Genomic DNA, 14990 nt, shown 5'->3' on the forward strand with positions numbered 1-14990 from the left:
TGGAAAACCACTGCAAATGAGTAATTACTTTAGTTCTAAACCCCTTTAACTGAGAAGTTAATCAGAGTCTGGCTTATCTGTTGTCAGTATCTGAGAATAGCCCCTTAGTACTTGATTTGAGGTCTACATTCATTATGCCATCAGTGATGATGTTTTTTAGCTCTCAGGGGATTAAAATGCAGCTTCTCCATGGCTTATTGGAGGTAATGTTGGTACAGCCACCCCAAAAAGAAAAACATCTGAGTGCTCTGATCCATAAACCATCAATTACTACTCTTTAGAACAATTATCTACAAGAAGCAGATATTCTGTCTTCCTTGGCCTCTGAACTCAGCACTCTGAATGACAAACTAGATTTATTTTTTTAAAAAAAAAAAGGCCCACCTCTTCCCATAAGATCAGCAGGATACAACCAAAAAGCTCATAAAGCAGTTCATTTGATCCTCAGATCAAACCAAAAGATTACACGTGCCAATACGATGGACTGACGTCACTAATCAGTCTTCCTGTATCACCATTTAGGTGCAACTCAAGTCAAAATACAGGATAATAGGATAATATTTCATTACTCACAACCTTCCTTCTGAAAAGTTGGAACACAGATATGGAGAATTTTCATTTATCATTATGCAAACCTCAACAGCTCAGTAACGCAGATGCTTTTTAGAGAGTTCAATTTTCTGACCTCTATCCTGAGTTCTTCCAACTTCCTCTGGTGACAATACTAAAAATCACCAATCTCTCAAGACAATTAAGGACAGAAGCCACCTTTACAAAATCAAATAAGATACTGAATACAAAAGATACAGCCTCGTTACAGATTAATGAAATAATTGTTTAAAAAGACAGAAACAGGAAAAAAAATAATAAGTCAGCCCCAGTGTTTTACCTTTCTCCTAATTCTAATTATTTTTCTTCTTCCTACAAACTTCACAGTAACCCAGGCACATGCCTGGTGGCTAATGCCCAAGACTTAGAAGCTGGTCACACATTATAGAGAATTCATGGCAAGAGTCATAGAGGTTCCAGTTCACCACAGTAATGACTTACCTATGCATGACACTAACTTTTCTCCTACAGTAAATAAGTAAAAGTTATAGGCACAAGTTGGAAGGCAGCACTTCCTCTGAGGAATCTGCACTCTTGAGATGAGGGAAGTGTGAGGTAAGAAAAAGAGGTGAGCTGGGGATAAGCTGAAAGAAGAGAAGAAGTAACACCATCCTTCCCATGAGACAACAGGCAAATGATCATTTTGCCTGATCCCATTCCTCACATCCAAAGGGTAGATCTTGTTCTTCCCAAGTAGCCTCCTGGGAAGGTTCAAATACAAGAAGTCTTTTCCAATCTGATCTACAAGCCACTAAACCTGACCTATGCCGCTGCAGGGTCAAAAGACCCAGAAGTAATCAGGTCAGCTTTGGAACAGCTACCATGCAAGACTCAGACAAAAGCCCCAGTTTAGTCCCTTGAACTTCCTGAAGGTAATTATACAAATGAACGATCCTGTTCTGGCTAAATTCCTCAAACCAAATTTCTAGATGTGGAGCTGGGAGAAATCCAAACCAGCCTCTTAAATAAGTTCATTTTGCACCCCCCACCCCCCATTTTTTTGGTGGAATCAAAAGCTCCGGCCACGTGTCAAATGTCAACGTCAGCTGAAGCATCCATCATCTCTGACGTGCCTAGAATAAAGCTAACTCCATGGGAATTCTGGTTACCTTGGATGCCACCTGTTATCTTCCGGCCAAGCAAGTCAACAATCATTCATTTCATGTCCACTAACGTATTAAAGAATTGAACTTGACACTTGAGAAAGCTGCACCAAAAATGTACTACTGTGACTCTAGAGAAGTTTCAAGTGGAACTGGGAAAATAGGACCAAGCCTCTGATACCTAGCAACAAATGACTAACAGTAAAAATACTGACAACAAATGCTATCAAGATAAAAGAATGTAAGATAGTTGTAAAGGCAAAGTTATTATTATGATCTGGGGGAAAGAAGGTCTCTTAAAATGATTGCCAACCAGTAGTATTAGCCCAGAAAGACTTCAGGGAGAAAGTGCTTTGAAAAGGTACAAAACAAGTTGAGTCGGGAGAAAAGGAAGGAAGAAAGATTCAGGGTGCCTTTCATGGCCTTCCTAGCTGTGACTTGGAATATAAAACCAGTCACAGAAAACAAAATGAGGAAGACTCAAACAGAAATACATCTTAAGACTTCTAGATCTAGAAAGTCAATGGTATAAGAAAGAACTAGTTTTGAGAAAGGCTATCAAAGATGCTTGAGGAAGACTGCTTTAAGACTTCAAAAGGGAAGAGGCTGTAGACAGAGAAGCTGCTCTAGCTACAATTTAGCATCGGAGAGGTCAATGGTGATGAATCTGAAAAAAACTGAAATACAGAATTAACAGAACTTCTAATTTCCTGATAGCCTGGGTATGAGAAGCAAAGCTACTCAAAGAGGGCCAAAGATCATTCCATAGTTAAAGCCTAGCTAGCAAAAACAAGAATGACCCAACATATCTGATCCATTTTAAGGATCCTAGGGTATTGGCAAATCACTCTCTCAGATCTATTCCCTACTGACACCTGCCTTCAGCTTTGTGTTAATTCCTTCTCTTTTTATTTTTGTTTGTTTGTTTTAAACTAAAAATGGTGTTTTCTGGTAGGCCAATGAACTGCGATCTAGATTTAAGTCCTTACCTCACATTACTATCAATGAGTCCCCAAAAAACATCATTTCTCTATTTTTAAAAAGTTTAGTTTACATCTCCTGCTGTGTTTGCTGAAATCTAATTGCAATAAAAGCGTTTTTTAAAACCCTGCACTTAGTGCTGTGAGTATCTAAGGAAACTAAACAGGCATGTTTTGCTTTAGGGGAAAGGGGAAAGAGAGAGAGAGAGAGAGAGAGAGAGAGAGATAGGAACAAGTTCCTCAAGCCAACTTACAAATCCTCCTTTTCTTAGACAGGAATCGCCCGGGGATGAGCTCAACACATACTCCACCATGCTAACGCCTAGTCCCCCACTCTCCGACCGTGGGGACAGTACAGAATTGACCTCACTGTTCACATGGAAACTCTGACCAGGTCTTCTCTGCACCATGATTGGCTGGGAAACTGAATGATCTACAAAAAAGATACACAAGCATGATATAGTGCAGCCAGAGGCTCAAACAAATTATGAGTGATGTCTCATGGATAAACCAATGACTGGGAATCAGGAAACCTGCCATGGTCAGTTGAGCCAAAACCTCCTATTGTGTTTTCCCTAAGTATAATATACTACATAAGCTAAGGAAACGGAACACACCCCTCATATATCCAGGATAGCAGAGCAATACAGCAGTTCACATAACTGGTTTATCTAGCTAAGTGGATAAATTAATGTTTACCCCTTTCAAGTAGCAGAATTTCTTTTTAATATATTTTATTGGTAATGTTACTGAAACAAAATGTGATCTTACTGCCCTTTTTAAAACAACATAATTTGATCTTTTCTGATGACCACTGTCATCTGAGGTTCCATTCTTATATTGCTATAACACAGCACATCAGCTTTTGAATTTTCTGTCTCCTTCCTCCCTATCAACTGTCATTTCTTTCTGCTGTCGGTATGTCTGCCTCTACAAGTTCTCCCCATCCCTTTCTTCAGGGGTAGTCAGTCAGAAGAGTGTCCATACCCAGTGACTTATTTGGCCCAAACCACATTTATAGATAGATCACCCCATACACAGTACACAGGGGCAAAGGGAGGAGAAAGAAACATGAACTTCAAATGGCAGGCATTGATTTTCTAATTCCAAGTATGCTGACAGCAGTACAGAACAAGAAGTTGTAGCTGAAATTACGGTCGACCATTTCAAGACCATTCCCCTGTGGCTAGCACTTCAGTAAAATATTGAAGACCTGATTTTGTGTAAATTATGTTTTAATAAATTACATCATATAAGCTCCTTCATGGCAATTATACCACAGGACAGGACATTGCTTGACATGCTTGTCACTGATGTAAAATTCACAACTTGCCAATTGCTGAGGAAAGGAGCTCTAAGACAGGCATAAATCACAGTACAGATGCTAGATCTAGATTACCTGATGTTCCCCAGGCACTGTCTCGCCATTGATCACCCAGGAATATTCCTTTTGGTCCATCTTTGCTGGATTCATCTGTTTCCCAAAACTTTTTACCTGGCAAGAGCTGCTGCAAATTAAAAATAATAGATGCTTTTAAAGAATTCATAAAGGATGAAAGTACAGCAGTCAACACTTTCTTTTAGACAAGGGTACTGAAGATGCTCACGTGCCCTGAAGGTCTTTAATCACAGTGTTCTGACTCCACAGATTGTGGTCAGAGCACTACTATATGTTTGGTAAAAGTCACAAAGAGGCCTAATGCAAGGGGGGCTACAGATCAACCCATCACAATAGAGGCTCAGCTTAAATATCTAGAATTATTCACTTAATCTATGCCAAGATTTTTAAGGGGGGGGAGAATTCATACTAGACCTATCAGCTAACTGCTAAGAAGATTCTTACTGAAAAAGAAAGCACCTACAACTACTAAAAGGCTACTTCTGCCTACATGTATATTAAGGGGACCTACAAAGTTACTCAAGCTGTGGCATGAACTCAGACCCCAGCTATGGAACACCAGAGGCAAAATTCACCTCCTTCATACACAGAGATTCTGTTTAACTAAAATACTTTCAACACCACAAAGAAAAAACTAAAACAAACCAAAAACAAAAAAAACTTCCCAACCACAACATTAACCTGTTCCAAGATTTTGGAAAGACAGCAGCTATTCCCCATTACTGGAAGGGAAATAAAAATCTCCTCACCTCAGTTAATCTTAAGAATACTTAGTAATGCCGTTAAAGTGACTTCACAAAACATTCCACACCTCATAAAAATGCAGGCATCACTAGCCTTAACTTAGCTTCAACCAAAGAAATGCAAACTACCCTTTCAAGCAAAACACAGTACAGTTTTGCACAAGATCAAAGCATTAGTGACCTGTTACAAAGTAAATTTCCACTAGAATCCCACCATTCTTCCTTCTGGTTATCAGCTTCACTCACTAAAATGTCCCTCTTATTTCTTCTAATTATGTTTTCACTTCAGCTGCTACTAGTCAAACCAGAAACTCAGAAGTCTGAGATAGTACACTGCTTTTGAGCATAAAAGAGCTGAATTTCTCAGAGGAACAGAATAAAAAAACAGAAAGTACAAAACATTTGCTCTCTCCTTGACAATAAAGGTTTACCTTTTCTATTTATAACCCATAACCCAATGATAATGAAGAAACATCTCAATTTTGCCCTCACTAAAATGAATCTCAGCTTTCCAACCTAAATTCTGGGTTTCTCGACATCAATTTATTCTAGCTCTATAAAACTATCTGGTAGACATGGGTTACTACCTGGAGCAAAGCAGCTTCCCTTGTACTTTTTTCCCCCACCTTGTTATCTTCTAGTCCAACAAGGTCACGACAGAAGACACATTTCGGTCTGACACTTAATTGCACAGACGCATTGGTTTACTTGAAGATGAGCAGTTCCAGCAGTCAATTCCTAATGTGCCTCTATGGTTCATTCTCTGAGAGAAGCAAGGACACAGCTGGTCTGTTAACTTGAGGGGGAGGGGGCAGGGGTGGGAGGGAGAGCCCAGACCACAGCTAGGCAGTGGAGTCAGGAAGTCCTGGACTAGACAACTTTGATGTGTCATAGGACAAACTGCAGGACTGCCCTGGGCCTCATTCTCTTTGCACTGATGAAGGAAATATTTTTCAGGCTGCTGTGATGATTAGAGATGTTGCTGATGCGGGCCTAACACAATGCCCACCACGCAGGAGGTTCTCAAAAAATGTATTCAGTGGCATTACACCAAGGCAAAACAGCTGTAAACCACAGATGGGACCCTGAAAATTAATGTGTACTAACGCACAACTCTAGAATTCTTGCCTTTGAACTTATTTTTCTCCTCTTAATCTCAAAAATGCCCTCCTATAAGATTACAAATAGAATTTCTTTCCCTATTGGTTGTACCCTTTCCAACTAACATTCCGATTTTTCTCTTGTATTTTGTAGGGAGTGTAAGCAAACAGGAGTCTGCATCAACTTCTCCTGTGTGTACCAGAAGAAAGAATGTCAGCACAAGGGACTCCTCACTTGTTGGTTAAGTTCAGTCTCCATATATTGGAAAGAGAGCAAAGATGATCAAATATATTCATTATGGTGCTCATCCCTCTCAACACAAACTTGGTAATCTTTATTCAAAACTCAAGCTTCTCTAAGCCACCAGCCTCCATGTGCAAATATAGTCTGTCCATAATTTGTCAAATTGCTTAGTGAAAGCAGCAGCCCTTGAACTCAAGGCTTCAAAAATGACTTCTAAGATCTTGTCATCTTTCCTCATAGCTTGCCAGGTTGTCGCAACATGCAAAGCCAGCAAAAGCAGGTCCATATATAAGCAAGGCTGTTTCCAGGCCAAATTCTCTCATAAGGAAACAATAATACAACAGACATGTAGAAAGGTACTAAAAAGTGGAGACTGTACTTCAAAGTAGTAATAGATGCAACAAATCTCAAAGGAATACAGTCATCCCTCATACCCATGGGGGGCTGGTTCCAGGAGCCTCCTTGGATACCAAAATCCTCAGGCGCTCAAGTCCCTTATATAAAACGGCGTAGTACATACAATGCACACAGTACACACCGAAAAATTCAAAACCCTAGTCACATACCAAGAGGAAATGGTGTCTTCCACTACTAACAGTATGTATAAATATAAATCCTAAATAGATGCTAGGAGCAGCCCCCAAAGTAGTAAAACCCCATATGCTTTAGCAAAGTAACCAAGATCAATTAACTATTATTAATGAAAACAGCAGGGACTGAAAAGGCAAGTCTGTAAGAGATAAAGAAAAAGGAAGTGGTAGAAGAAGGTGACAGCAAGCCAATTCTGGGAGGAAAAAAGACAGAACCTATGGTTTGCAAGAGTGCTCTGCAGATGAAGAAAAGTAAACTACTGTATCAAGGTACCTGGGCAAGGACAGAAGCAAACTTAGCAAAGCTCCTCAGAGTCTCTGGACCTTCCACAGCATTTCTCTTTCCTCCAAAACATACCCTTCTCCACTCTTCAGCTGTGTGGCAAGCAGCACCTGAAACAACTCCTAATGTCTGTACCTCTTGGTACTCAGTCCCTTGTGTAATTCCCCCTCTTATCCTATCTGTGGGCTGAACCTACTGACTTGCTCCTAAGGAGTAAGAGAGGGCAAAAGTGAGGGGGTGGCACTTTCAAGACTGTCTTTAAAATACTGACTTCCAGGCTTTCCTGGTGGCGCAGTGGTTGAGAGTCCGCCTGCCGATGCGGGGGACACGGGTTTGTGCCCCGGTCCTGAGGGTCCCACGTGTCACGGAGCGGCGAGGCCCGTGAGCCATGGCCGCTGGGCCTGTGCGTCCGGAGCCTGTGCTCCGCAACGGGAGAGGCCACAACAGTGAGAGGCCCGCGTACCACAAAAAAAATATATATATATATAAAATTAAAAAAAAAATACTGACTTCCATCTTGCCTCTACTCCTCTCTCACCCTGTCACCTTCTCACTTTAACGAAGCTAGCTGCTATACTGTGAGCTGCCCAATAGAGAGGCCCATATGGCAAGGAACCAAGAGAGGTCACTGGACATCAATTCCTTAGGAACTGAGGCCCTCAGTCCAGCAACCCGCGAGAAACTTAATCCTGATATCAACCACATGAGTAAGCTTGGAAGCAGCCCCTTCCCCAGTTGGACTTTGAGATGACTGCAAACCCAGCTGAAATCCTGACTGCAGCTTGTGAGGGACCCTGAAATAAAGAATCTTGCAAAGTCATGACTGGGCCCCTGACCTACAGAAACTGTGAGGCTTAAATAACGTGTTGTCTTAAGCCACTAAATTTTTGGGTAATTTGGAACATAGCAATAGATAACTAATACAGCTGCGAATATACGGAAGAGTTTTCTTTTATTGAAAACATCTTTAAGAGTCTGTTTTCAAGAAGCACTTCTTGTTCCATTTCTAATATCTAAAATCAAAGTCCTTTTTATGAATTTGGAAAAAATTACATCCGTTCCATTTCATGTTTTCCCCTATTTTGTCTTATAGCCCTTCTGTATTAAAAAAAAAAAAGACTGGCTTTTTAAATTCGGCAAAATTAAATGGACTTAGACTTGTTAAGCTTACTGAGAATTAGTAGCAATCACATAGTCGAGTCATTTAAAATAAAGACATTGTTCGAATCTGATCATATTAAAAGGAGCTATAATCTATTGAATATAAAACAAAGTGATGATAATACCCAATTGTTATTTCAAATTCAGATTCAACCCTTCTAAAGGTAATATCATCCACAGCACTGGCTAAAACATCCTGGTTCACCAACCCACATCAGGAGTTGCCAAACCTTCACTTAAGCCACACCTAAATTCAATCATCAAACATTCAAATGCAACTAGTGTATGAAAAGACAGTTACTGCTTACCCCATCAAGAACTTGGAAATACTGTTCTTTGACAGGACAACAAAGAACAGATCACAGAAGAGGTTTACAAAATTCAATTTAAAGAAATATTAGGCAATTAGAGGATTAAAAGATTTCACAATTCTAAAGGAAGATAAGGGAATTAGAAACTGGTCCAACAAAAGAAAAGGAGACCCAGGGAGTCAGATGTAGGCAGTATCAACCAATATGCATGTTTAGGGAGAGGACATATGATGCACAAACAAGTCTGTCCTTATAAAAGCAATTAATGCATCAGGCTAGATAGTAGCTTGGGTACAGCAGCCACTAAAAACATCCAAGTAACTTCCCTGGCTCAGACTGCTTACCAAGCAAACTTAAGAGAACTTTGCTTCCTCCTATAGCCAAACATGCTGATCACTGAATACAATTATCCTGTCCACTTGAGAGTTGTTGTTTCTCCTTATAAATTAGTAAATTGCATTTTAGTTTTCATACATTAATCTCTTGTGGTTCTAGTCAGTATAGGTCAGTTCTATAATCCAATCACCTCTAAATTAGTAAATCCCTTTCAAGACCTACAAACTGAGCACCAGGGCTTGGGAGGTCCTACCATCCGACAGCAATACAACAGACCTTGTACTCTTCCATGTACTGTCCCATTAAATGGGATTCCTAAGTGCCTCTCCAGTAGTATCTGCTCTCCGGTCTTTAGGAGAAAAACACATACACTACTTATCCCAGCTTGAACCACAGGTTTGTAAAAGAAAAGACTTAAGGACAGTAAAGAAATCAGTAAGCTTATTCATGAGGCTTCTGGAGAACAAAGTAGAAATCAAGCACTGGTTTATGAGCAATGTTAGCCACTTGGGAAACCTCTAAATTGTGTTTGGAAACACCTTTTTTTTTTAATCATCTAACAGAAAAGACAATACACAAAGCCACACTTGCACAATCGGCCACCACATTAACCCCTACTAAGAGTCCTTTAAACAGAGGTGGAGACAATAAACTAAAAGGCTGAGAACATCAAAAACCTCTAGGCTTCTTATTTTAAGTAATATAGTGGTAAAACATACACAACTACTCTGAAATCACTTTAAAAAACAAACAAAAAACTGGTTTCAGGGGGCTTCCCTGGTGGCGCAGTGGTTGAGAGTCCGCCGGCCAATGCAGGGGACACAGGTTCGTGCCCCGGTCCAGGAAGATCCCACATGCCGCGGAGCGGCTGGCCCTGTGAGCCATGGCCGCTAAGCCTGCGGGTCCGGAGTCTGTGCTCCGCAACAGGAGAGGCCACAACAGTGAGAGGCCAGCGTACCGCAAAAAAAAAAAAAAAAAAAAAACTGGTTTCAAATCCCAACTCATCTAGGCCTCAGTTTTCTCACCTATAAAATGAACTGTTATGACCATTAAATAATATAGTGTGTAAAGGAATAGTACAATGCTGGACTCAGAGTAATCACTCAAAGAATTAGCTGCTAATATTATTTAATAACAAAATAGTAACCAACAGACTTCACACTACTAATGGCATAGCCAATGAAATGCTGTGTACTCAGCTAGCAGATGTGAGCACAACATCACCCAGCCCAGTTCAGTGAAAATCTATAAAATCAGGAGCCCTAACAAAACACTGCAGGAAGAATTATGATTACAGCTTTGCAAAAACTAAGAGGCAAGCTGATTATTAAAGACTGGATGTGTTTGACCATACCACCGTTAATACTTGCATAGATGGAAACTCCAATAAGCACTCTGTACTCAAGAGGACTGCTTACACACAACACAGGATGCATAGAGCTATCCCTCAGAGCAGAAATTTGGCTTCTCAAGGAGTACTGTTCACAGGGATGCTACAACCCCAAAGGCATGAACAGGTTTAATCATCTCATGTGGCAATGCAAACTTCCAACACAAGCTTGGTTTCATTGGAATGTAGCCAATGCAGGAGTCAAATACCTGATATTTTAACGAGCTGGTAAGATATAGCCCCCCCGCCAATTTTTTAATCTCTTGATAAATATTCTCATTACATTAAAAGAACTTGATATCAACTCAGAGAAAGGACCGCTCAGTACGGATAGAAATAAATAAGTATTATTGGGGGCTTCCCTGGTGGTGCAGCGGTTGAGAATCTGCCTGCTAATGCAGGGAACACGGGTTCGAGCCCTGATCTGGGAGGATCCCATATGCCGCGGAGCAACTAGACCCGTGAGCCACAGCTACTGAGCCTGCGCGTCTGAGAGGCGCGAGTGAGAGGCCCGCACACCGCGATGAAGAGTGGCCCCACTTGCCACAACTAGAGAAAGCCCTCGCACAGAAACGAAGACCCAACACAGCAAAAATAAATTAATTAATAAAAACTCCTACCCCCCAACATCTTAAAAAAAAAAAGTATTATTGGTAAACACTGTCACATGTTCTAGTCCAAGCTCTAACTGTGAAAACTGTGTAATTTTCAGAATTCCCTTCTCAAAATCTTAATGCCCTAGGGAATTTACCTGGCCCTCCATACCACAGAGGGTTGTTGTGAAATCTAGTGAGACAGTTCATAATAAATATTATAAACTACACACAGAAGTTACTACTAAAGTTTTAACAAGAAACGGTTTAAATATAAAATAAATTGATATCCTTTACAAGGCTTTTAAAAAAAAGGTACAAATATCCATTCACTGTTATGACAATTCTTTTGGAAAGGGTTCTGAAAAAATATACATTAAGAGTCATGTTCACCTCCTACACTGTTGGTGGGAATGTAAATTGGTGCAGCCACTATGGAAAACAGTATGGAAGTTAAAAACTAAAAACAGAGTTGGCATATGACCCAGCAATCCCACTCCTGGGCATATATCCAAACAAAACTACAATTAAAATACAATACAAATGAACATATCTATGAAACAGAAACAGACTCACAGATATAGAGAATGGACTTGTGGCTACCAAGGGGGGAGGCGAGTGTGGGGGAGTGAAGGGTTGGGAGTTTGGGGTTAGCAGATGCAAACTATTATATATAGGATGCATAAACAACAAGGTCCTACTGCATAGCACTGGGAACTATATTCAGTATCCTATGATAAACCATAATGGAAAAGAATATGAAGCATACATATATGTACAACTGAATCACTTTGCGGTACAGCAGAAATTAACACGCGTTGTAAATCAACTATACTTCAATAAAAATTTTAAAAATAATAATAATAAATTTAAAAGCTGGGAAAAAAGCCATGTTCATTCCTGAGAATTTATCTCAACATTAAAGAATTCAAAAGGAAAAAAAAGCTTCACATTCAAAATATAAGAGCAAAAAAGTTGGGAGCAAACTAAATGTTCAATAAGGTACAACTATATGCAACAATACAAGCTCACCCAAAACAGCTATCAGGACTATACGTAATATTTATAAAATAACATTAAATTTTAAAAGCAAAATACAAAATTGTACACGAAAAGACTGCTTCTCCTCATGCACCCTTCCCTTTTGGATCAAGATTGGAAAGAAAAATAAAAACTGAAATAGGTGCTCATTGATGTGGGATTATGGATGACTTTTTACAAAATACACTTTTATTATGATTTAGAACCGATTTTTAATAAATAAAAATTGAGATTATGGTGGTACAGAATTCACTACAAATAAGGCATTTTCTCTTAAGCAGATACATTTCACTTCAACATAATTTCAAAGTGACAAAAGTTAGTGGGAATTTTGAGAGAGCTCACACCACATGGTTCAGATATGAGTTGGCCAAAAAAATTTGTTCGGGTTTTTCCGTAAGATGTTACACAAAAACCCGAGCGAACTTTTTGGCCAACCCAGTATTTTTAAGCAAGCAGATAATAATTTCCAAACACTTTGAAAACTGTAGCTTAAATAAGGGATGGTGAAAATCTTCAATGGCTTAATCATAAGCCAATCATTTTTTAATTAAAAATACCTAAGTATATTTAAAAAGGAAAGAAAGAAAGAAGATGGTGTTTTCATTTTTCCCTTCTCTTCCAGAAAGTTTAAGGAACATGACCCTCTAAATTCTCACTTCCCATTTATATAACTACTAATTAAGTATCCTACTTTTTTTTTTTTTTTTGCGGTACGCGGGGCCTCTCACTGTTTTGGCCTCTCCCGTTGCGGAGCACAGGCTCCAGACGCGCAGGCTCAGCGGCCATGGCTCACGGGCCTAGCCGCTCCGCGGCATGTGGGAATCTTCCCGGACTGGGGCACGAACCCGTGTCCCCTGCATTGGCAGGGAGACTCTCAACCAGTGCGCCATCAGGGAAGCCCACCTGCATTTTTTTTAATCAGTTACTCAATACTTACATGTAAAGATTATTTTTAAATGTTTAAACATTTTTGTTCTGTTTCATTTTATTCAAATCGTCAAAAAACTGTCTAAGAATCAAAATTTGCTATAATTTATTTCACATTTCACTACTAGGCAGCATCACAATCTGGCATCTAGTAATTACTGCTTAAAATTTTCAGTCTATGTGGCAAGATGATTACTAGTGAAAACAAATTTCCATACTGTCTCTCAACTAAATCTCTTTTTGTTGAAATCTAATATACTCCTTTTAAGAAAGAAAAGTTTAATTTTTTGCATAATTATAACTGCAGTATACAAAATTAAGAGATTTTTAAAAAATATTTTCCAGGGTTATTAAGCACTTTTCATAATAAACACTGTTAATAGTTGTATCTAATGTCCTTTAATAACATTTCCACCACTAAGGAGGAAGTTACACAAATCACTTAGGCCTGGCCAATATGAGGTAATTTGATCTTCTCTCTCATATCTGAAAAACCAATATTGTTTTTCTGACCATTGAAAAAATAAAATTTTAGCATCTGAAGTATTTGAACTTACCCTGAAATGCACAACCTGCATGAGCCACTACTGGAAGTAACAAAAGCAGTAAAAAACAAACAAACAAACAAAGTTCTCTGCCCTGAAAGAAAAGATTTAAAAAGAAAAACCGGGACTTCCCTGATGGCGCAGTGGTTAAGAATCCACCTGCCAATGCAGAGGACACAGGTTCAAGCCCTGGTCCGGGAAGATGCCACATGCTGCGGAGCAACTAAGCCCGTGGGCCACAACTACTGAGCCTGCGCTCTAGAGCTCGCGAGCCACAACTACTGAAGCCGGCGAGCCTAGAGCCATGCGCCACAACAAGAGAAGCCAACGCAATGAGAAGCCCGTGCACCACAAGGAAGAGTAGCCCCCTCTCTCCACAACTAGAGAAAGCCCGTGCGTAGCAACAAAGACCCAACACAGCCAAAAATAAATAAACAAACAGGCCAAGAATTAAAAATTTTTTTAAAAAAAGAAAAACCTACCAGGAATCAAACTGGAAGAGTATCTGGCACAGGATGGTCAAGGAACACCTTAAAGGATGGGGGACTTCAGAGCGAGAAGACAGCGGAAAGGACTTTCCACAAAGAGCAAAGGTAGAAATAAAAGCAAGTGGGGCAGGTGCCCACCAATAAAAAAGGAATACCGCCACCAACTAGAGGCGCAGTAAGGAGAGGGTGAAAAAACAAAACTAGTCCAGCTGCCAGTGAGGCTTTATGGAGCACTGAGGAGCTGGGCTCTAATCCAACAGGCAGCAACAGGGAGTAAAATCATAAAAATTCATTTTAAAAGATTAATTTGAGGGACTTCCCTGGCAGTCCAGTGGTTAAGACTCTGCACTTCCAATGCAGGGGGCACGGATTCAATCCCTGGTTGGGGAACTAAGATCCCGCTTGCCACGAGACGCAGCCAAAAAATAAAGATTAATATCACATTCCTTTATAAAAAGGAGTGAGGGAAAGCAAATGGATGCTGGGAGGCTAAGCAGAGGTCACTGCAGTAACCTAGGCATAAAATGGTAAAAGAAGGGACCTGTGGAAATGGGAGCTGGAAAGGTATAAACTGCTGCTTAGATGCCTCTCTCAACTTTCAAGGCATTTTTTTTAAAGTTATTTAATTTCAAAAGGTAAGATTCATAGCCCATTATGGTGATCAAGAATGAAGTCACTAAGTATACATAAGCCAGTCTACCAGTGAAGTTATTTTAATCAGGAATCTATTTCACAGAGTCAGCTGAGTCCAAAGCCTAGATGAAAACAGGATCCAAGTATGTAAGAATATGGGGCTGCAAGTTTAAGTCTACCACTCCAGTGGGTAGTTTTAAGGTTGTCCTGAGGATCCACTGCGAGTTGCTGGGGAACAGTAAGAGCAAAAAGAGCAATCAAGTAGAGATAAGAAGAATCTGGTCGCTCTTAAAATTTTAGGACCACCACAAATTAGACTGAATTGCAAACAGTTCTTTAATTGATAACTACTGTTAAACTTAAAAATGCACTCTGGGGAATTCCCTGGCGGTCCAGTGGTTAAGACTCCATGCTTCCACTGCAGGGGGACGTGGGTTCGATCCCTGGTTGGGGAACTAAGATCCCGAGTGCTGCGAGGTGTGGCCGAAGAAAACAAAACAAACAAAAAAAC

The 14990-nt window shown here is 40.0% G+C and overlaps 1 protein-coding gene across 16 annotated transcripts in view; it reads right to left on the bottom strand.

The window, feature by feature from the left end:
- PUM1 (pumilio RNA binding family member 1) overlaps nucleotides 1–14990 on the bottom strand; it is a 128103-nt gene that overhangs the window by 70176 nt on the left and 42937 nt on the right. For 11 of the 16 annotated variants that reach the window (XM_024766614.1, XM_024766613.1, XM_024766612.1 and 8 more), the window contains 2 exons: nucleotides 4092–4200; nucleotides 2947–3125 (listed from right to left, as the gene is read on the bottom strand). The exons of 4 other annotated variants lie outside the window; for them this stretch is intronic. In XM_024766614.1, coding sequence (XP_024622382.1) covers nucleotides 2947–3125; nucleotides 4092–4200 — 288 coding nt within the window. The remainder of the gene's footprint in view (nucleotides 1–2946; nucleotides 3126–4091; nucleotides 4201–14990) is intronic. One more of the 16 variants, XM_024766610.1, reaches the window with a different exon arrangement.

Source organism: Neophocaena asiaeorientalis, unplaced genomic scaffold (genome assembly GCF_003031525.2).
Source record: "Neophocaena asiaeorientalis asiaeorientalis breed wild unplaced genomic scaffold, Neophocaena_asiaeorientalis_V1.1 scaffold79, whole genome shotgun sequence".
NCBI lineage: Eukaryota > Metazoa > Chordata > Mammalia > Artiodactyla > Phocoenidae > Neophocaena > Neophocaena asiaeorientalis.